General features: G+C 37.9%; 1 protein-coding gene across 21 annotated transcripts in view; it reads right to left on the reverse strand.

The window, feature by feature from the left end:
* NRXN1 (neurexin 1) overlaps positions 1–24,604 on the reverse strand; it is a 1,149,661-nt gene that overhangs the window by 7,258 nt on the left and 1,117,799 nt on the right. For 12 of the 21 annotated variants that reach the window (XM_077134199.1, XM_077134207.1, XM_077134192.1 and 9 more), the window contains one exon: positions 22,104–22,191. In XM_077134199.1, coding sequence (XP_076990314.1) covers positions 22,104–22,191 — 88 coding nt within the window. The remainder of the gene's footprint in view (positions 1–22,103; positions 22,192–24,604) is intronic. The other 9 variants (XM_077134200.1, XM_077134208.1, XM_077134198.1 and 6 more) reach the window with 1 other exon arrangement.

A 24,604-nucleotide genomic window follows, 5' to 3' on the forward strand; every position in this document is an offset into this window, starting at 1 on the left:
AAAAGCTGTCCCAAGGGTTATGAGCCCTTTCATATGAGCCACTTCGCAGTCAAATGGATATGAAGACATTCCTGGGGATGCACATATTGATAAACAGTGGGTTATGACTTTGTCTTACAAGACAGATGAAAAGTAGTTTTCATAACATTTATCATTTCTCTTCTCCCTCTCTCTTTCCCCTGACCCTTAATCTTTGGCAAGAAGTTTTCCACATGGGCTGCTTTGGCCAGTAAATTTCTCAAAAAAGCCTCTATGTTAGCGCTATAATTTTTCTTGTTTTTAGTTATCTAATTAATGTTGTGATTCCTTAGGTAGGCATAAGCATTCAAGTGTTAAGGACAGTTATTAACATATTTCCACATCATACTCTAAACCAATTTATTCATAATGGATGATAATTTGTTGTGGAAAATGCACAGTAAGTGCAAAAGACATGTTCCAGTGCCTTAGCATATAAAAAAGAATAATAAACATAATTGTTGCTTTGCATAAAAAACTTAAAAAATGAAATCCTTAAGAACTTAACTTTTCCTTGAAATTGCTGAGATAGTTAAACTACCACGACAGGAAAGGCAATTGTCCTGATGTGTGTTCTGTCTTTATTTTTGGCAGCTGTTGGCACTGTATCTGAGAGAGAACATCATTTCCCCAAAGAGGAACTCATTTCGATACAGTTATGAAATACCACCAGAGGAGCACTGAATCACATCAGGCTGTAGTGCAGAGCAGAGAGGCTGTTTGTGGCAGGCCTCATTTCTTACCAGCCCCTCTGGCCCTCTGTCTCCTCCTCTAAAGCACCTCTCTATTCTTCCATCTACATCTTTCTCCTTACTCCCGCTTCTCAGGGTCCCTCTGCCAGCCAAGGATTTAAGCTTGAGGGTGGCCCTCGGGCAGAGAGAACAGGGAGTAAAGAAGGTCCAGCCAGCAGAGGTCAGCACTCTGCCTCTTGACCTTGGTGAGCGCCTTAGAGACATGTTGAATAATCTACAATACTCATGGCCAAGTTTCTAACTTTAAATCACAACAAACTGGTCCTGACTGGCAAAAAGAAAGTCTAAATATGACTGTTCAAGAATATCATCTGTGTTTTTTATTGGCATTCTTTACTACAGAAACTAAATTTCAAAATTTGTTTATGGAATAAAATTTTTTACTCTCTCAAAACAAATGATTCTTAATTACTAATTTTTAAAAGGTTCTGTTATGTGGATGGAGGTGTCCCATTAAGCCTTGTACTGGAGCCTGTTTTTGCCGGTTTGTCATTGATTGTACCTGATCGGACTCTTAGTAGATGTACACAGGAAGTGTAAAGCCCACATTTACTTGGCAAGAAGATTCACAACTGAAGTTCTAAAATAACTGAGCATTTTGAAAGGTAAATTTTTAAATATTAATGTATTTTTTTCCTAAAGAGGTTTCACTTTGCAATGGAGAGTGTTTGGCATCCTTTGGCTATTCTTTCTGAGATTGGAAAAGTAGCAAGCAAATCTTGTTACCAAAAATATATATATATAGAACTGTTCTGGATTGATGTTTTTACAATACTGCACCAGACATGGTGCTTAAATTCCTAATTCTCGTGATGTAGAATGAGGTTTTGGAGGGCGATGGGAACTTATATTTCCATTGATGGCTTAGCCAAGACAATAACCATCTCATTAGATGCTCTTTTTATCACTCAAATTGTCACTTTTATGAAACTATTTCAAATACTTGGAGAACCTGTTCTTTCATTGTAATCTTATCATATTTATGTTCTTTCCAAAGTTAGCTTTGTAGAGTGAAACTGTAGTTTCTAGGCAATTTTTATTGCTGGTTTTGTTTCTTCTGTATAGATTGTTAGTATTTAGGTACATTATCAACCTGACCCTGTCACATCAAGGATGAAACAAGAGTTCCACTTATATATTGATGGCGACAAAAATTCAGTTTTTGAGATTTAAGGGAAAAACTTTTAAGAGCTTATTCAACCTTAAGAAACAATAAAGAATAAAACATACCACTGACAACAAATAGAATTTGGCTTATATATTTCATATTAGGAGGGGTATATAAATGATCATAAGACTCTATAATGTTCAACATATATCATTTGGCTAACCAGAATTCTGAGATATTCTGTCTTATGATGTTTTTTTTTTCTTTTAAACCTATTGGTAAGATGAATTTATTGGAGTTTTTCTCATCAGGAATCTTTACACATCTTTCTGGTTTTTTCATGATTAAACTAAAAAGTAATTGATTTTAAATTCCTGTGCCCACTCCATCTAGGAACAGAGTTCTCTAAAATGATCTCATTAGACCAGAGTTTTGTACTGTGTCTTAATAGATGTAGAAGTTATTATGAATCTAGATTAGCCTTGAAAATGGTTTCAGATTTATGGGAGAAGATTTTACTTTTCCAGTACCCGGTTTCATTAACACCGTGAAAAGAAAATTGGAATTATAGGCTCCTGCAGTGTTTGTGAATTGAGACTGGCACAGGTTTCTGCCCCCATATCTAAAACAAAGTTTACTTTTTTCCATTTTTGTGCTGCAACTCAATGAAGGCCAGAAGAAACTATGATGATCAAATTTATCACAAGGACGAATGTTTAAATGCCCCGTTTACAGGAAAGCTGGCAAACAATGACTTAGATGACATGGACGCGATTTTTTTGAGAAATGACAGATGCTGGAGGTTTCAAATAACTTGCATCCCCCCCTTCCCACCAATTCCAACCCTGTCTGCACACCCCGTAGGTCAGACGGGCAGTTTGAAAGAGAACGTGTCTGCTCCATCGTAGCCCTTCCCCAGTGAACGGGGAAACTTGGAGAATGATCATTAAGCCTCTGACATTTTCCTCTACTTCTTTCAAAGCCACTCAAGCAAATGTAGCTTTGAAGTGCATGGGCTGCCGCTCTGAGACTGAGAGGATTATAATTTTCTCCAGAAAGCTGCAGCAGCAATATGGGAAGGGATTCCAGGCATAGAAAAACGCATCATGTATCTGCATGACAGACAGCGTCTACGAGGGGCAGGCTGCTACCTCAAATGGCCATGCAGGGAGTAGAAAATGCAGTGGAAAACCACACACACATGTGGATACCATACATGCTCTCCCCCTCATCCCTGGGGGGAACCACAGTGTAGTGGCTGTGGTTTACAACAGCCTCTTCTTCAATTACCCTGATACTGTAAATGATGTGTCCGCAGCTTTGTCACCTGCAAGTTTCACAGACCTTCTGCATGGTCACTGTGCCTGGAAGGCTTTATTTGAACCCTTGAAAGCGACCAGTGTCTACTCGAGTGTCAATGAGACTACTGTCCTCTCAACCCCTCACTCTGCCCTCACGGACCCATCCAAACTTGTCTTCCCTTCCTCTCAGCTGGAGTTCAGTTCTAATCTCATTGCTGTTCCCCGGTCCCGATACAGCATCATAAATGCCTTGTTCATACGCTCTTCCTCCTTCTGCCTGTCTAAATATTACTTATTCCTCAAGGCTTAGCTTAAAATCCCCCTCTGCTATGAAGATTTCTTTACGAATGTTCACTCCTTCTGTCAAGAAACGTATAATGATCTCCAGTCTTATGTAAGGAGCTATACTTTGTCCTGAGGGAATAGCGGATAACAAGACAAACCTGGCCACATGGAACTTGAAATATACTGAGGCAGAGAGACATACAACAAATAATCACAGAGTTAAGCATAAATCAATGGCTGGAATGTGTACGGTGCAGGAAAACTGAAGTTGCCAGACAGCAATGTAGTAGGGGATTCCGATTTAGACTGAGGACTCAGAAAGACCTTTTCAAGGTCACGATATATATGCTGTGACCTAGAAAATGAGTAGAGGCTAGTTAAGTGAAAAACGAACAGAAGACTCTCGTAATAAGAAGGAGCCACTTGTGGAATGGTCTCGAGGATAGTGAGTTTGCTTTTTAGGAACTAGACAAAAGTCAGAGTGTCTGGAGCATAGAAAATTTAGAGGGGGACTGAGAAGAAAGTTGAAGGTGGATGTGAAACTTGTCATACAATTTCTAGATCATGGAATGAAGCTCTAAGTGGAAAGATCAACATATTTTACTCCATAAATAGCAACACTTTCATGTAGCAAAAGATATCACTAACAAGTGAAAATGAGATTCAAGGGGGGGTACATATGACAGACAAAGTGTTAATACCACTAAAATATGAAGTGCCCATATTAATTGAAATAAAAAAAGACAATCACTAGAAGAAAATGGACAAAAATAAATATATATAGGCAAGTGGTGAAAAGGAGATCTAAATGGATGAATAAACACTGCACAAGATGCTCACCTTCACTAAAAGAGAAGATACCATTTTTGTATACAACTAATTTGGGAGGAAAAAGAAAAAGAAAGAAAGAAATGGTGATACTGTCCAGGACTGACAAGGATGCTTGTTAGGGAAATGCACAGTTTTATTGGTGAGAATCCAAATTGTTCGGTTGTTTTCAGGAAATAATCCAATAACATGTATTCAAATTAAAAATAGATAAGGTACAACTGAATGGCTCATGCAGTTTTCTTATGCTATTTCCTGCAATTTAGCATATATGATTAAAGTTTATGATATAAAACATTTAAAAATACACAAATATTTTAATCAATCAACAGTAGTTTTGGGAATACGGTCTACAGAATTAAATTTACCAGTACACAGATATGTGAGCAAATAATATTGTTTGTAATAAAGTTAAAAAAAAAAAAAAGGATAACATCTCAGAAACCAAGTAATAAGACCATTGAAGAATAAATAAATTCCATACACTGGAGTCATCAGAGAGTTAAAGATGGGAATTAGAGTCAAATTTATTGACCTATGGAGATGTCCATAATATATTAGGAAAAGGGAAAAGGAAGTTTAATTCATGTAATATGTTTCAATTTTCTGTAAGGAAAGAGAGAAAAACAACCAATACTCATATATGTTTATTCTGAAGGAATCTTGTCTAGTTATTACCATAGAGTAATTTATGGAGGTGAGAAACAGGGAAAAATAAAACCATATTGAAAAATTTAATGAAATAATATTAAACAAATATTGACTAACAACTATCTGCCAGGCACTATATTATTTATATGTTGAGGATACCAGGGATCCAAGACAGTCATGGGTCCTACCTTGTTAGAAATTACAGTATATTGGAAATAAAATAGAAAATATAAGAAAACAAAACAATTTAAAATTTTAAGTCTATTATAAAGCAAGAAGACATAAAAATGGGGTACCGAGATGGAGAATAATTGGGGGAGAGACTTTAGGAAGGGTCAAGAAGGCCTCTCTGAGTAGAAGGTATTTTAGATGATACCTAAAGGATGCCACCTAGAAAACCCTTGAAAATTTCCGAACAGGAGAGAGATGGGAAAATATGGGTTGAAGATGGAAAGAATAGAATCAAGAAGATGAGAGGATTTGCAGAAATCTCACCATCAACCTTCTGCTCTTCACCATGTATCATATCATTCATTTTTATGGATTTTAAACTATTGTGAAATTTTAATTGAATATTTTATTTCTGTTCAGTTTTAGACTTCTCTTCCCAACGTGATTATAAATCCTTTAATAGTTTCCCGTGACCCTACTTCTCTTTGCTACCATGTCCCCCATTGCCCAATGTCTGATAGAAATCAAACACACTGGCTGCGAAATGTATGTTTCCTGCTGATTAGAAGAAAACATTTTTATAAATTCACAAACTTTTAGGGGAGGGCTGGAGTGAATGTAACTTTTGTGAGAGAACTCGGATTTTAAAAATGTGAGTAAAGTTGGTAAACAAGAGAGCAAAACACTGACAGCAACTTTGCACATTTCTTCCTAAACCATTTTCACCTCAGTCCTTCCCTAACTCCCATCCCCTATAATGTCTTCAGTAAAAGGAAAATATGATATTTCTTTACTTAAATCAGAAATCACTTCTCCTTTGGCTAGAAGTATGAAGATCAATGTGCATTAACATAGATGAGTCAGAAAGATGGAGATCATAAAGAGGGCTTGGGGAAAATATTGTTGTCTGCGTTTATTTTGCCCATGCCACAAGGAACCTGCCACTTAATTCCAATGACCAAAGTCATAGAGTTATTTGAAGGCAACAAGTAAGCAATCTTCAGTTTCATTCATTTGGGTGTCTTATATTCATCAACACAACTACAGAGATGACAATTAACTTGGGGCATTTTAAGTCCAAATTCAACAGGGTAAATGAAGAAGTTTCCAGGGTCCTGAAAATTTTCAGCCCTGTCACTATTAGAGTGAGTGGGTTAAAAAGGGCCTCATTAGTCAAGTCAAACTTTTCATAATAGTCAAGCTGAAGAAAAGCCATCCCTTCAATTAAGAAAATCAATTTCCAAGCTAGGGAGCCCAGAGTGTCTGTATGTGTTTTTATCAAAACATATTACATTTCAGAAAATGAGAGGAGAGCTGTATTTTGAAATCTAGATTATACTCTCCATTACTGAATTTTGCTCAAAGAAGTTTATGGATAGCAAAACAGCTTCTCCTCCTGGGAGCTCACTGACTACATCACCCAGAAATAAGTAGCTTCGTTTCTCACCCTTAAGATGCATTTCACTTTTTGATATGTAAGATGTTGAAATTCACAAAACTAAGGGATTCATTACAAGGAAAATCCTCAAGTCTGGAACCAGGAATTTGGAGTAACCTGATTCGTAGGTATGATGGTATGAAGATGTGTGTACCCCAGAAAAGATCATGTTCTTTTAATCCATTCCTATGGGTACAGACCTATTGTAGGTGAGACCTTTTGATTAGGTTATTTCAATTGGGCTGTCCCCACCTCATTTAAGGTGGGTCTTAATACTTCTACTGGAGCCCTTTATAAGAAGATAAAAAACAGAAAGAAACCCTAAAGAAACTGAGAGAGAACATACAAAAAAACAGAAGAGGAAGCCACTGGAGCCAGAAGCTGGAAGCAACGAAACTGGGGAGAGAAGGTATCAGCAGATCCCAGCTATATGCATCGCCATGAGACAGGAGAGTCCAGCTATCATCTAATGATGCCTTGATTTGGACATTCTTATGCTGTAAATGTGTAAATTAATGAAACCATTGTAAAAGCCAACCCATTTCTAGTACATCTCATTTCATCAGCTTTAGCAAACTAAAACAATAGGTAAACAAAAATGGTATCAGGGTTTTAGCTAGAGTAATGAGGACTGTGTGTCTGTGTGTGTGCATGTTAATATCACAACATCACATCCAATTCTCAGAGAGAAGTTTCTAGAGTCCTTTTTTGTCATGGATTTATAGTTACAGCCTGGCTTTAAAAGAGCTCCATGAAAGACTTCACAATATCTCAGGATTAACTCCTTAAATATCTTGAATTATGAAAACTCTTTTTCTTAAATCCCCCCAAATGTTGCACAGATTTACCCTTAAAAGATGCATTTTAATGTTACTGAATTGTCATTTATTCTTGACACATCTGCTATGATTTCTGAATCTTCTTCACTGCGACCTCTATTCTTTTCTTACCTAGTTAACAGCTACTACCTTTGTCGAATTTTTATTATATGGTAGGATTCATGCCGTGCACTTTATGCAGTTTATCTAATATATTCCGCACATCAGTTCTGTGCAGTAGGTATTTTCACTACTTCACAGACGAGGAAACTGAGCATCGAAGAGGTTAGACCATTTAGGCTTTGAAGAATAAGTGGCATGACCAAATTTCAAACCCAGGTCTGTCTATTGGTAATTACTGTTTTATTCATGCAATGTTTCTCTATTTCTTATGACTGCAGAACAATCTGTTATTATTTCATTTTATATCCCTTCCTGGAGGACATGACAGTTTAGACCTCTATTCCAAGCAGCTGCTCGGTTTTATCCCTTCTAGCTATGCTCCACTTTAGCTCCTGAAATTTATCTGTCCATTCCAATAGACAGAGCTTGCATTGCCCCCAAATCTTAGAAAAGCAATGCAAAATCATAAAAAGAATATGGGATTAGAAAGATTCTAGTCTAGGTGCTCTACCTAACTTGCTGAGTGAGTCTGAGTAATTCACTCACCTCTATGAACATTTCTATGACAGAAATATGATGCACATATCAGAACTTCATTCCTTTTTACTAACAAATAATATTCCCATTGCATGTATAGACCATATTTTGCTTTTTCATTCATTGGCTGAAGTTTTGATTCATGCAACAACATAGAATGAACCTTGAAGACCTCATGTTGAGAGAAATAAGCCAGACACAAAAGGACACATATTGTATCATTTCACTGGTATGAAACAATTAGAACAAGCAAACTCAGAATCACAATCTATAACACTGGTTACCAGGGGCTGGGCTGGGGGTAGGCATTGAGGAGTTAACACTTAAATTATACAGAATTTCTATTTGGGTCGATTATAAACTTTTAGTAATGGGTGGTTTTGATGGTAGCACAACCTCATGAAAGGAATTAACACTGAGTTATATATGTGAGTGTGGTTAACAGGGGAAATTAAGGTTGTATGAACGTTGCTAGAATAAAATTTTTAGAAAAGGAAATATGAGGGTGACACCCACATTATTTACGTCACAGGGTTATTATGAGGATCAGATCAGGCAGGAAAATAAACGGGAAAGTGCTCTGAGAAGAACAAAGTGCTACATGAAGAATAAAGTTCTACACCAAAGTAGTGATGGTCCGATTATTTCCCCTTTTTCTTCCCTGCAAAAGGTATTGAATCAGCTGCTATCCCAACAATCAGACAGTTCTGCAATATATTACTGCATGCCATGGCTCAGTCCTCTGAGGCAGCCAACACCAAGAGCACTGCCGTCTCCATGGGGGCAGCTGTGGTTGGGCCCTCCCTCTCATGGATAGAGACCCTGTGAGCTCAGGTGGCATAAATGGTCATTTATTTACATCCCCGGCATGTTGTTTCTGGACATCAATTGTGGTGCTCCCTGTGGAGCTTGTTTCTGTTTATCTGTGAAACAATATCCTATCTATATGGATCTGCCTGGCTTCTGTAGGTGGCATGAGTTGAATTTCTTTCTCTTTCAATTTTTTATTCCAATATTTTATGTTTTTAGGTGTCATGACATCCTTCACTGAGCACTACTCTTTGGTAACATTGAAAGCAAGGTTTATCATCTTTGAAATAGTAATTATTTTGATTAGGTGTAGGGTTTCTTTATAAAATCATTAGGCCAATTCTTTTTTCCCTCCTTCCTTTACTGCTCTGGAATTCCGTGATGCAATCTGGATGAAAGGCAGAGCAGAGTTCGGACTGCAGAGCTGCACGCCGGGTCCTAGGGACACTGCTCCTCAAGCTGGATTCCTGCATCTACATAAAACCAGACCATTCTGTGTAGCAGGCAGGGTACGCTCTCCTGGTTTAGCAGTGGGTCTACTCGCTTTGGGCGATCATCTTTATATTCCTGGCATGAAGCTCTTGCTGTCTCAATTTTCCTTTGTTGGGAAAAGATTACATTCTTTTTTGGTGAGAGTACAATAGCTGAGGTGAAAGATTGGACAGCTTCTCCTCTAGCCCATTAGAGAGAAGCATGTCAAACCTAGAATTAGGAAATATAGAAGACACCCAGCATAGGGGGAGGGGGTGGGTTAAGTCATGCTGCCTAGTGCATTCCTGAATGTTTTAGGAGGAAGAACAAGGAGATTATAAGAGCAGGCAGGAGAGTTAATCATTCCTGCTCCCAAAAACTGTGCAGCAGAGGCTAAACTTTTATCCTGAAAAAAATCAGAATAGCAACTGATGTGTGTCCTTCTTTCTACCCTGGCAACCTAAATTTATCCAGCTGCAGCACTGCTCTTGCCTTACTAGTTTCATATTGCTTACTGAGAAAAGTTTTATATTGAAAAAATTCAGAAATTCTTTTTAAAACTTTCCAGATGCTAAAGTGCCAATTAGCAACATTCCCCTTCCGGTCTCATTTTATCAGCATAACAATGCCATGAGTATTTAACATTATTCACGCCATGTTGCAGATGAGAAAAATGAAGTACACAGAGATGGGCTGATTTGCCTCTGGTTACATAGCAAATGGCTGAACTGGGATTTGAACTCAGACATTCTGACTTCCAAAGTTTACTCAGTGAAACACAGATTTGAGTGTGGGCATAGATGTGGAAACGTTGGTAGTTCTCTTTCTACTCCTTTATTTATTTAATTGATGGCCTCCAGCTGTACTGGCATCTTTACTGCCTCCTTTTTAAGCATGGCAGATTCATAAAGCATCTTTGCCTTCTCTATGTTATTATCAAGGCCAGGCTTCCTATAAAACTCTGCTGATGGGTAAACAGCCACTAATGATGGGAGGGATTCAGTCAACACGCAATGGCTCTGATAAGACCTGTGGGCCGAGACGTGATGCAGCATTTCTTGCTCCTTGGAGCCCATTAGTCAACAAAGAAAGCATATTGGGTATTCACAGAGGCAGCATGGCTGACAGAGCGGCTTCAGAACATGCTGGCTTACCTCTGATATCATTGTTGGAAAAGTAATTAATGAAGCGCTAAAGAAAACGCCACAAGAAACTGATTTCATTATCAAAGCAGGTATTTGACACAAATTACAAGAGAACATGGCTTACTCTTCCTGGATTTCATTTTCATAAGAGATAAACTTGCCCTGAACTTTTCTAAATCTATACTGCATTTCTCCCTTCAAGGTTGGTGAATATTTTATAGCATGGCAATACATCAAATTGTTTCCTTTTGAAGCTCAATGGGACATGCACCATATTTTAGAAATGCTTTTATGATATTTTAGCATTTTCTAAGAGCGACGCATGATATAAAACTGGCTATCACTACTTTAAAGCCAAAAACATGGAGGCTGCCTAATAACATATTCTGGACTCAGTAGTGAACAGATTTTTCGGTAACTTATTGTATGGGATTCAGTATTAGCAGCCATCCTTTTATTTTCAGACTTTCGAGTAAATGCTTAATGTAACTCAGCAAACTCACTTATTTGCTAAGTAATTGTTTTAGACAGCCAATCATCACCCTTTAGGACCTTTGATAGAGTGTACTATCTCTAACACCAAAAGGAACTCACTGTGCACATTTTTCACTCAGATCAAACTTGTATGCCTTAGGAGAGGCTTCACTACCTGGTAGCATAATGCATCCACTGGCACAACAACAACTCTAGTAGCAATATGTGTCCCCCATCCAGTGTTGGATCCATCATAGTTATTTATTATACCCTTACTAGGTGCCAGACACTCTGCTAAGAACTGTGCATGCATCCTCTTCTTTCAATCTAGTAACAACCCTATTATCCCCACTTAACAGACTAAGAAATTGATTCTTGTGCTGATTTGAATCTGTTATGTACCCCAGAAAACCCTATGTTCTTTTAATCCATTCTTATGGATTTTTGTGGGTAGGACATTTTGATTAGGTTGTTTCCATAGAGATATGTTACCCACCCAAATCAAGGTGGATTATAACACTTTACTGGAGTCTGTTAAAAGAGCCTACCAAGAGAGAGCTTAGAAAGAAAATGCTCTGGGAAAAGCTAAGAGCAAAAGAAATGCCCAGAGACATTTTGGAGACAGCCATTGAAACCACCATCAGGAGAGAAGGGCCAACAAATGTCACCATGTGCCTTCTTATGACAGAGGAACCCTGGAAGCCAGCAGCCCTTCCTCCAAGAAGATATCTTCCTCTTGATGCCTTAATTTGGACATTTTCATGGTCTTACAACTGTAAATTTGTAACTAAGAAATACCCGTTGAAAAAGTCAACCCATCTCTGGTATTGCATTCCAGCAGCTTTAGCAAACCAAACAATCCTCAAAAACACTAAGGAACCTCCCCAGTAGGAGGAAGGGGCTGCTTCTCAATCCAGCTGCACCCACCTCTCAAGTCCAGGCCTTAACTAATACTCCCTGGTGAACATCACATTCTTACGACAAAATGCTAATATAATACAAGCTTTTCTAAAGTGTGACAAAAAAAAAGAAAAAAAAATTCATTCCATTAGCTTAAGAAAATGTCCAGAAATCCCAGGGTGGGGGGAGGGCATCAATATAGTTCAGATCAAATTTAAAACATTTTCTCCCAAAATAAATCCTTTTTTCCTGTGCATTTATTTCCTACTGGTCTCCAGGTTGAACCTCATTTTTGGTGAGTGAAAATTCTGATTGCCTAGAAGGCTGGAATCTTCTTCACTGCCCCCAGAAAAGCAGGGGAAAGCTGAGTGAGAATGATTTCTGGTGACTTTCTTCTATTTTAACCATGCAACATTTGTTTTTACTTTACTGCAATTTCTAGGGAATTAAATTTATGTGGAAAAAAAGGTTTACACATCATCATGCTGTACCCTGACAGCCAAATGAGCCCATCAGTGCTCACACTCCAGCCATCCTGTCCTGCCCCTAAATGTCAGCAGGGTCCTCAGCACTGACCCTCTGTCCTGATGCTCAGGAGATGCTCTAGAGGTTCTCAAAATTGGAACACTCACTACTGCTGATTTTCTGGCTACAGCTCAAAATCTTCCATTTTGAGCTGCATTTTGCAATGTGTTTTGCAATGTGTTGGCTATTATGGGCTAATTAAACTTGCTTTTGAGTAATTACATAATAAATCCTCCGAATTTAAATGTAGAACAAAATTGTCTTGTAATCAGATTCGAAAATATGACATATTCCTTTAAATAATTGTGATTACTTCTTTAATGAAAAGATGCACCTCCTTCAATATACATATCTTTATTTCTAATATGGTTAATGGGATCAGTTCAATAGAAATCCTTTGATTTTTTTTTCTCAAAATAGTACACTGAAAAACCACTCAAAACTGCATGGTAATTGCAGCAAATTTAGCCTGTTGAATAGGAATACATGTAAAGGACCTTTTGCCATCAAATTTAAATTTATGCCATGGAATTATTTAAATGAACATTTTAAAAATTGATCTTATATTTGTGAAGTGCCTGAATTCTGAAAGAAATAGACTTCTGCATTCCAAGAAACTAAAAGCCCACCTTTTCTAAATGAGTTTATTCACTCTCTCATATTACACTAAGCAACTTAATCTCTCTGAATACCCCTAATAATGAAAATACTTCATAGTTTCTCAAAATAATGAGATGAATAACATTTGTAAAATGCTTGGAACAATAATATTTTACTTGTATTATACTATACTATATGCTATATACTATCCTAGTGTAATACTATAATAATAGCACAGAATAAATCTTCACCAAATACTAGTTATGATTATTGATCCTTATATACGTACTCTGAACTGATCAGTTGCTGATCAGCAATCAATGATTGTCTTTTGAGCAGCTGTGAGGACCACCTTATTGTCTTAGCTAATGTTTAAGAGATTGCCACCATTAGTGATCATTTTCCTTTTCCTATAACTGCACAGATACTTTACTATTCAATGGAGCTTTTCTTTTCCTAGTTTGACAAAGGTTTAATCGATTTGAAAGTGGTCCAAAATCCTATTAGCTTCCCAACCAAAAGTGAATGGACAAATTATTCCTAGCATTATAGAGCTAAGGAAATTGTCCTTGAATAAGGCACCCAAGAAATAGAGCTGGCCCTGTTTTCTCTTAGGTACAAATGACAACTCAGTCATTCATCAGCTAGCCCTCACACCAAAGAAGGTCACTGTCTTCATCTAATGCCTCCACCATCAACATAAAACTCACCCTTTCAAACTTCTTCAGGAGTTCTGAGAAAGGAGGCTATGCAGAACAGAGCCTACAAATTCAGATCTACTGACAAGGTTAAGGGCTAGCTTGGAACTTAAGTGGTTTGTAGGCTGCCATTTTGTGTATTTGTTGAGTGGATCTAAAATATTTAGCTTCAAATAAATACATTTTATAAAAACTTCATGTTTAGGTGGAAAAAAGTTTTGAAACTATATATATATATATATATATATATATATATATATATATATATATATATATATATAAGATAATTAACAGGAGCAGCAAACACTCATATAACATTTGATATGAGCAAGGTATTTTCTATGATCTGCTTTCCATATACTAATTCATTTAATCAAACAGCCCTATATCTAGGCTGAGGGAAAAGCACAGACCATGCCAGTGCTTTGGAGAAGTGTGAAGAAAAGCTCATCCATCTGTTATATGCCTGTGCAGGTGAATCCAGGCATTTTAGGACATTGGTGGGCTGTGACCTGGCTATCAGTAGCAGTTATTATCACTAGCAGAATTCTACCTGTCAACTGCTAGCTGGGGTTTAATTTGACCTCCTGAATGGCATAACCACCCTCTCCTATTCTAAAACGCTGTTTATACCAATGCAAAGCTATCATCCAATGCTAACCGTGCAGGACAGTGTGGCTGGAATCAAGTATAATTGAGTTCCATGTGTTCTCACCCAGGGGGTTGTCCCTGATCTAGTTTCAACATGTACATCCCATCAGGAGGCCTGAGTGGTTTCATCAGTTGCCCATCAATTTTCAGCCAAGAAAAGTAACAGCGTTATGTAAAAGGGAAAAAATAGCTTGAATATTATTTTTCATATAACTGAATTGGGGAACAGACTAGCTACCATTTATGCTCTCCTCTATGCCAGGCATTGCAGTAGGAGCTCTAAATACTTTTACTTTTAATTCTTCCAACACCTTGAAAAATAGGTGATATTTTTCTTATTTCAAAGGTGAGGAATCTGATAATAAAGAATGGGTCGAATGAAGGATGTCCCTGGTCAAATAAAACACAAGGTGCAAACCCACTACTTTTGTTCCCCAATGTAATCCCAGAGTTTAGAATAGCATTGAGCACACCTTTCACACACATTTTATGCATGATGAAACTGACAGCCCACCAGACATACAACTTCCCCCTTCATTAAGGGGCTTGGATAGAATCACATAGTAATTCAGTTTATCAAATACCTTGGAAAAGTTCTCAAGAAGATGTCAGATTTTTCCTGTTTGTTTTATTAATGGCTTTAGGAAGGCACCTAAGTAATGAACATGGCATATGCTCAGACAGCAGCCAGTTTTTTGAACAGAGAAGGGGGGAAGATCAGTATGATTAGAAAACTTTCATATGTAAATACTCAAGGGGCCCCAAAAGACTTGAGAATGAAATACACAAAAGATCTGGCCAAACCACTTGTGAAAGTAATCAGGCATCCCTTTCAAAGATCAGCTTTCATTTGCTTAAGAAGTAGCAAAAATGCATAGCAGATATATCCATTTCAATATTTGGCTCAATATGTTACTTTCTAAAAAGTCAGTCTCCTTAACTGTGGCCTGCTGATACCTGAAATGATTTTTATCAAGACATATCTAACAGAATTCAATAAGCAGAAACATCAGCAAGTACAATTTTGGTCCATGTTATTTCATATTTGTATTTATGATGAAAAGTAAGCAAGAAAAAGAGATTTAAGAAAACCAATACATTAAGAAACAAAGGCCTGCAGGAAAGAGGGGCATCTTACAGTGAAGCAATATTCAGTTTCAAACGGGATATAAAAGTAGACTTCTATTCCAAAAATTAAAAATTGGAAAAATAGAAAAAAAAAAAAAACTAAGAATTTCACAGGAAATTGTCACACAAACAGAACCCATGCTGCCAAAAGAGAAATATTGCATGAATTATTAAATATAAGCAGGGAAAAATCACAGGAAACTGGGCAGGAAAGGTTGATGTAGGAAAGGGATCTCACATACATGTGCAATATGAAAAGAGAAACCATTTGAGGACTACTCCATCAAGGCCAGGAAAGACAAAATCACAGGAAAAGACTATAGTTGAACCCACAGAAGGAAAGGAATATGAAATTTTAGCTTTAAAAGGAATTGATACATTGACAACTCAGGAGTGAGGAAAATAACACTGAATGAAAAGATGAGCAGTTAAACTGGGCTTGGTACAAAAGTATTGCAGGATCTGACATCAGCTATAGCTGCTCTGTCTTGTATTTTGTACAAAAAAAACTTTGGTGAATTAAATTTTACAGAACAAGTCCACGCAGGGAACAAGACAGTGTTCCCGTCTGTATGGAGCTTGCCTTCTCCCAGCAGGGTGCGGGCAATTCACTAACAGACAAGTAAGCAAACAGACATGTAAACAAGATTCTTTCAGAGAGTGAGAAGCATGTTAAAGAAAATAGAGGTAGATTCAGAGTGTTTCTATCAAAATAAGCCAATTCATTTTCCGCTGTGTTTTTAACAAAGCAGACCAAAGTCACGGGTGAATACAAATGAGAAGAGGATGACAAAGGGTAATCTTTTCTTTCTCTTTCTTCCCTCCTCCCTTTCTTTCTTCTCCCCTGAAAACCCATTCTTAGGTTCGGTGTCCCCAGAAAAAGGACAGACGGTAAACAAATCTATAAGGAATGGTTAATAAGATTAATAAGCAAGGGCTAGAAGAATTGGATAATTTAGCTGAATTCCAGAAGAAAAGGAAAAGTTAAGCTCTGAGTTTCACATTGGATTTAGTGGTAATTCTAAGTAAGGGCTCCGTATAAAGAGGATGTTAACCCATACTCAGCAAAAGAAGGATTCAGGCCATAGAGAAATCAGCTGTAATTGGTAAGGGCCTGTACTGTTTTCAGCACTGGGTTAAAACTGAGGACAATGCTGAAAATAATCAACTGCCCTCAAGAAAACACTCACTGGGGAAATAAAATCAAATATGATTATAAGTATATATATATTATATTGATAAGTAAAATAAATTGACCACTTGCATTGGGCATTGCCAAGAGGGACCCCGTTTTCAAGGGCATTCCCAGAAGACCAAAACAGTTGACCTGCAGGGGCTTTCCAAGAAAACGAACACAGCCTACAGACATGCAGAGAGGCAACACCTGGTGATAAAACTATTTTCCATCCAGTAGAGATAGCTAATCAGAATGGTGTAGCATACCATATTAATTAATGTATACCTGCTCCCCAGTCTGTGAGACCCCTCTTCAATGTAAAAGGGGAAATTTATGTCAGCCCATCAGAATATTTCCTTACTTGCTTCTGTTTTCCTTCCCTCTCCCTTGGCAGAGCTGCTTTCTACATCTGAATGAGATGCTGTCTGTTTCATGAATTCTTCAAATCTGTGAGTTCTAAATTGCATTAAAAGCATTTCTTTTACAATATATGCATATATACACATACATATGCACACACACACACACACACACATATTATGTACATATCAACGTATAACCAGACACCAGACTTCATTATATGAACTATGCATGCTTAAAGATCTCAGAGAATATCAGCTACAAGGTAGAATTGTCCTGGTGTGACAGATTAACAACAGAGAGGTTGTGGGTCTCTGCTTGTAGGCAGCATGACATTGGCTTCTGCAACATGTAACAATAAATGCAAGGCACTTTGGGGATCTTTAAATATTTGCTACTCTGAATGAGGAGCCTGGCTGCACGTAATCAGGTGAGTGTTGAGGCCAGGTGCAGGTGCCCCTTCTCTCTGACCTATGAGTCTTGCAAGTCATATCTCAACCAACTTCTCTATCTTGAGACATATATATCCGGGAGATAAAGCCAGTGCCACGTGCCACACTTCTGGTATCTCTTCCTGAGCTGAATCCTCTCACCACAGGAGAGAATCCTTAACTGGGAAAGTCGCTGCCTCTATCTTTCCTCAGCTTAGAAACTAGTTGACAGATGTCCTCGGCTGCCATGACTCATCTCATTAGGCCAGAGAGTTACATAAAAGGAGGGAGAAGAACAAAGACAGACCCTGGTCAGCACTGAAATGTGGGTGACACTGGGCCTGAGATTCTGGCTTCTTGCCCTCAGGTGGGCAACACTAGACCCTTCATCTGCCTGTGCCTCTCAGACATGCTCTGCACCCTGGGTCCTCCATCTCTCAGAATCCTTTTGTTAAGTGATGATGCGCTCCTCAGAAACCTGTTACAGTTTTTATCTGTGTGGCTTATGTAGTCTTTAAAATTGTGTAACAAGATTTTTAGTTGTGAAAGACCTGCAATCTAATTCTACCTTTCATTTTCCTGGTCTCCTACACACACACACACACAACACACACACATACACACACACACACAACACAAGATAAATACCTTCATGTTTTTCTGCTGAATAAACATGGCCAACAGAGATTACATGACTTTTCCAAGGTTCTATATCTAGTCACAGCTGGAGTATATGAGCAAATGATCTAAGAACTATTTTTTTTAGGTAGCAGAGCATGCTTTCCAAGATCAATGAATGAATTTCGTTTGTGAAGTTTCCATACTATCTATTTTGCTGCCCTCTGCCTCCACCTGCCCAATTCTCTTACAGATTATCCACAGCAATGTTGAAGCCGCAAGCAGTGTCTTTCCTGTGTGAGCCCCCAGACCCACACTGCCAGTTTACATGTGATCCTTCATGCGCTCACCCAAGCAACCAAACATAGCAACATCCTGGGCTCTCCATCTCCCACATTTCCATTCCTCTATCAAATCTTATAAAGTCTACCGTCTCAATATTTCCTAATTCCATGTTCACATTTTTTATCCTTACTGCATCTACATTATTCCAGGTCACCATCATTTCTCACCTGGAGTACTGCAATAGCTGCCTAACCAGTCTCCTTGTCCCAGGCTTATTTCCCTCCATTCCATTATGTACGCTGCAATCACCCAAATCTAGTCCTGTCTAACTAAGGACTTGTGTTGTTTTCACAATGTTCTCAGGATAAAAATCCCACTCCTCAATATGGCTGTCAATGGCAATACCTGATTTGCCTCTGTTTGCATTTCCACCCTTGCCTCTCGCCACACCCATCCTACTCAGGAGGTGCCACGGTCCCTCTCACCTTTGGACTTCAGACACGCTATCATTATGCCTCAGATCCTCCCTGCTCCACCTTCTTTGTATCTGCCTCCTCAAACCTGGCCAACCACTAATCACCTTTGGGTCTCAATTTGAAGCCTATTATTTTGAGATGCCTTCTGTGCCCACCAAGACAGAGTTAGGTCTTCCTTCAATCAATTTCCACTCTACCTTCCTGTATAATAAAAAACATGGCTGGGGTCTTGGTCTTCAGTTCCTAGGAGGTATCCCTCCGAATGTCCCCTGATAGGAGTGCCCACCACCACCACCACACCTAACAGCCTAAGCTAAGAAGATGCCAGGATGGGGCCAGGCATACAGGTAGTCTCAGGGAGGGGGCTGGCCTTATCAGAAAGAACAACCCTGATCTTATCAGGTGATCAGTGGGTTGGAGCTTTAGCCAGATCTTATCTGCCTGACTTTCTGGAAAGGGAAGAAGGGCTGTAGATTGAGTTCAATAATGTATGTACTGATTCTATCAATCATGTCTATGTGATGAAACCCCAATAAAAGCTGGACATTTGAAGTGTGAGAGCCCTTCCATGATCGATAATACAAATTCATGTGCTAGGAGAGTGACAGATTCTCACTAGCGGAAGGGGCATGAAAGCTTTCTGTTTGTTTCCCTCCCAAACCTCACTCTGTATGTCTCCTCATATTTTGAATCCTTTTCACTGTAATAAAACTATAACTGTAGTTGTAGCACTTTCCTGAGTTCTGTGAGCCATTCTAGAGAATTATCAAAACTGAAAGCGTGGTGTGGAATCCCTGAAACTTTACCAGTTGGTTGGAATCTAGGTGGTCTGGGCACCCAGACTTGCAACCAGTATCTGAATTGAAGGCAGTTTTGTGAGGAATGTGCTTTTAACCTGTGAGATCTGGCCTACGTCCAGGTTTAAGAGTCAGAATCATGTCTTGCAATTGGTATATGAAGTCTTCCAAGGTATTCGCACCTGCACTTCCACTATGAAAGCACTTCTGACTTTGTACTGTCAACAGGATGCTTTCCTCTCTGTTTTCTCCTCTAGGTTCTCAGGTGCAGGGGGGCAAGAATGTCATATGTCTTATTCAAAGTTAGATCCCTTATATGTAATAAATAGTAAATGCTGAATAAATTCTTGTTGAATGAATGAAAAAAATACCAGCTAGTTCAAACACCATCAATTCTGCTAGTTTTTCTCAGCCAGAAAATGGGAGGGAAATCATACAAAATGAAAGATTCACATTAAAACTTCGGCCTGTAGGCATCTATACAGTGTTTCATGGCAAATTAAATAATTGTGTTAACATTAATTATAAAAGAAAAGTCAATTTACTTTCAAATGCCAGCACAGATATTTTCCTCTACATAATTGTTTTATATTATTAAGTATAAGAACTGAAATTTGCAAAATGCCTTTTAACTCTGAATACAATTAAAACAATGGTGGACCCATCCCTTTACTGCCTCTACTCCTAAACACCATGTTTTCTTGCCTCCCTGACCAAAGCCTCTCAGGTACTAACACCCAGGGAATGGATGTGTAATTGCATTCTGAATCCAGAATTCTTTCAAGAATAAACTTATTTTGATTAGGCCACTGTGAGGATGGTTCTCACTTAGAAGCTTCAAATTCTTTGAAAACCATAAAGAGACACAGCCCCAAAGTCCAGAAATTAGACAGGGTACTTCAGAATGAGACAGGAGACTCAGAAGGAGTTGCTGTTGGCAGTGAAAGGAATAGAAAGACTAATTCAACACATTTCTACTCACTAATGGATGACATCATGACCCAGATGAATGTGAACACGGGAGAAATGAGAAAAGAGGAAATGTGAAGATTGGTGGAGGCAGAGAGATGAGACTGACATACGTTAAAAAAAAAGGTCAAAGCAATAACATTTTTTTGACTAACCGAGAGAGAGACAAATACCAATGAAAACAAGGCAGGTTCAGGGAAAAGGGGTCCAGGATGGAATGAAGAAGTGACCTGATTATATATGACGAGAAATCAAGAGGGTATAGCTATAGAGATTACTGTTTTGAGGGAACAGAATGGATGATAGTCAGAGATTTAATAAATGGGCATGAAAGATGACTTTGGGGGCTGAGAGTATTGATTGATGGGGTGGAGACCAGAGGAATGAGGAAGAGAACAGCCCAGTCTCTATCTCCCAAACCCCCTCCAGTTGAAAGGTGACTGTCGAGCTTCTCTGCTGCACTGGCACTCAGCAAGTGCTTATATGTTTAGACTAAGTAGCTATCACCACTGGGGGCAAGTGATATTCACAGGGACATGCAAGACACACATACCAGACCATTTTGTACCCAAATATTAGAATGAGTAGAATTATTTTAAAATATTATTCATAACAGGAATGCAAATAAATTATTTTATTATGACATAGTGTTCTCCTGGGGTTCTAAGTGACATCCACAGCAGTTGTGAGCTACTGATAGTGCTTGGTCCATATTTACTTCACTCATTTTGTTGATCTAAACAAGAAAATTATTAAATTTTAGGATGCACTGCTTTATAAAGAAAACCAATAGAATGGCCCTGATAATTAATTACGAATATTCAGAATCAAACCTAGCCTGTGCTTCATTCATTTTCAGGACCTATAGCCAAAACTTCATAGTATAGAGGCTGAATGGAAACAGTATTTATGCATTAGTCATACCACATGGGATGCAAACACCTCACAAAAAAGCAGAAGAAATTATGCAACAACTAGAGTTAAAATGCATCAGCTTAAATTTTAGGGAGACATGGCAGGACTCAAATATTTCTCTACTAAATGTATCAAGGACTCTACCTGCTGTTTGTTTTACTACTGCTATAACTCTCACTTCTGAAATTCAAAAATATATCACTTAAGATAATTTTCTGGCAGAGTGAATAGTGGAGGCATTTTGTCAGAAGAAAGGTCAAATAATTTTCCACAATGCACTGCAATATTTTAGCTTTACAATTTTACTACAAGTGACCTAAAGGAAAACCCATTATACCATTAGACACAAAAATTACTTTGTGAGCTAATGGAAAGTGAACAGTAAGTTACCAGCCCTATATGTTGTCCCCCACTGCTTTTTCTGAAATACAAGGTCCTGGTAGGTTTTGTTTTTTTTAATCTTTTTTCCCCTAGTAAATGCAGGAATATTTATCCATGTAAAAAGCAAGTACCCTTATCACATAGTGAGTCATTGTGTAATAGAATAGCCTTCTAGACATAAATGCAAGGCTCACCTAAGGAATATAGCATGCAACAAAGATTAATAGTAAAGCAAAGAAAGTAAGAAAAAAAGTCGACTAACCTAACCCACCTGAGCTCGGCTCACAGGGGTCAATGTCTTCATCATCACTGGGACACTCAGCTGAGGCCACAAGGATATCATCTGTGGTCTGTAAAAGAAGCACATTCAGTAGATTAATTTAAGGGAAGCTAATGCATTGTCTTTTTGTCTTAGAATCACATAAAACACAATTTGTGTTTTCCGAACAGTTTGAAAACCCAAATTCAAGATTTGTCTTCCCAAGGACACAGAGCTGAAATTTGTAAACTTGTTTTAGATCCCTCATGGAAGTACTTAAATATTTAAAAACTGGATTGTAGATTATTTTTACATGAGGACATGGAAATTTGCAGATATCATCCATATATCAAATACATAGAGAAGCTGCAAAGGGTAGCACACAGAGGTTTGAAACAATCTGACATACACAGATGATGTGAAATTTATTACAGCCCTGGAGTGCTACAATGTATGCATCAGTGGGTTTTATGCAGTACTTGTGCTTGTCTTCCTAAAAGCAGAACAGCCATAAACTTTTGTATCACCACCTGAATCTCTGAGATAGAGCTTGTCATTATTAGGAAACACAGATTAAGCAAAGAATTAGACTTATCTTTCAATGATGCAAACAGGGAAACAAATCTAGTTCAGTTAAGACATTTCTTATTTGTGTTGAGCTCCCACAATCAAATCTTATCTTTGTAACGTTCAGATATCAGGTATTGTTTCTTTGTTGCCTTTACATCATTAAAGGTTTCATAATAAATGAAAGGTGTATTCAGAGGGAGGGGAGGAGATTATATTTTACAGCAAATAGGAGAGAGATGACAGTTTTTTTCTGAGACATTCTAGTTGCTTCATTGCATTTACTGCAAAAAAGGTAAATATCACTGTAACAAAAAGCAAAGTGTGTAAAACCTAACAGTAAGTCCCTTAATCAACACATTTATAAGCATCAAAGTGTGAACTTCACTGCCCCTTACAAGCAGCAGTAAACTCAATGTAGATATTGCATGGAAATTGTAAAGGCTTAAATCAGATTTTACTAATGTTAAGGTAAAACAGAGAGAATCAAAGTACAAAAGAAAAATATCTCATTACATCTGCAAAGGATTAAGAAGATTATGATTGTTTAAACAATACTCAGAAGTGTCTACTTGCATCGATTCAATCTTCATTTAAAAGTGGAATTAAAATAGTCTAGGTTCTAGGTTAAAGAAAAGCAGAAATACGCTAGGACTTATTTTCATTAAAGGCATAACTAACATCACTAGACATTAAAGCATAAATAAATAAAATTTAAGAAAATTATGGCATTTTTGAAAAATGGAGACAAAGGATGAGGCATTTATGTGACAAGAAATAGGCTTGAAAATCTTTAAAGTGCAGAGTCTTTAATACTTTGAGAATAAACATTTGTGCAGATGCTAATGCTTCATAATCTAACCTTCAACAAACACAAGCATCTAGATAGTATTCTGAGATGGTTTCATGTTATTCTGCTTTTAATTCCTCTGAGACATTTAGGGGGGTTCTAGATTCATTCCTTCTGCTACTCTTATTTGAAAATGGGAAGTTCAAAATGCCAGTTTTCCAGGAGATGTAACTGCTACTATCAATGACAAATATGGGCAATCAACATGATAGTCACAGAAGTTGTTCTTCATTAAACTCTGATTGAAAAGACAAAGACCCACCCTCATTTGGGCACAAACTCTCCTGGGATAACATTCAAATTGACTTAACAATAACAATTTATTGGATTATATGGTCTTGTAGGTCAATTGTTCTAATTTACCCCAGACTTTCTGGAGTCAACTTCTAATTCAAGAGTTATTTGTATTCTGAACCACAGTGGATACTCTATAAGATTAATTCAAGTTTGCAAGAGAATTTCTCATTTTCCTGGGGGAATTTTAAATGCATCAATGGGATGAATTCAAACAAAACTAAATGTTTTGTTCTTGGTAAGGGAGAAGGATTGAATTGTCTTTTTAAACCTCTGGTTCTCATCCCTGTGGCCAGGTTTCCCCCTTTCCCACCTCTCTGCCCCAGGCCCTCCCTTTCCTTGTCCCTGTTCTCTTTGCCAAGGGAAATTTGGCAAGGCCCTGGAGATATTTTTGCTTGTCACAATTGGGAGAAGGGGGTCTGCTACTATGGGCGTCTAGAGACCAGAGACCAGGGTTACTGAAAAAGATCCTACAGTATGCAGGACAGAGCTATCCATAACAAATTACCCGGTTTAAACATCATTAGTGCAGAGACAGAGAAACCCTGCTTTAACCTAATTATAAAAACTATTTTGTGTCTCAGTTTTCTCATTGGACAAATGGAGAGAATCATATTACCTATTTTATGGTGTTATTGTCAGGATTAAATTATTACATGAGAAGTAACTAGAATAGGACCACTTGTAAATGCTTATAGAAGTTTAGAAATTATCAAAATTTATTATTGTTTCATCAATAAGGCACCAATCTAATTTATTATATTCACACTGTATTTATAAATACTATAATTTT

The sequence above is a fragment of the Tamandua tetradactyla genome, chromosome 17 (assembly GCF_023851605.1).
Source record: "Tamandua tetradactyla isolate mTamTet1 chromosome 17, mTamTet1.pri, whole genome shotgun sequence".
NCBI lineage: Eukaryota > Metazoa > Chordata > Mammalia > Pilosa > Myrmecophagidae > Tamandua > Tamandua tetradactyla.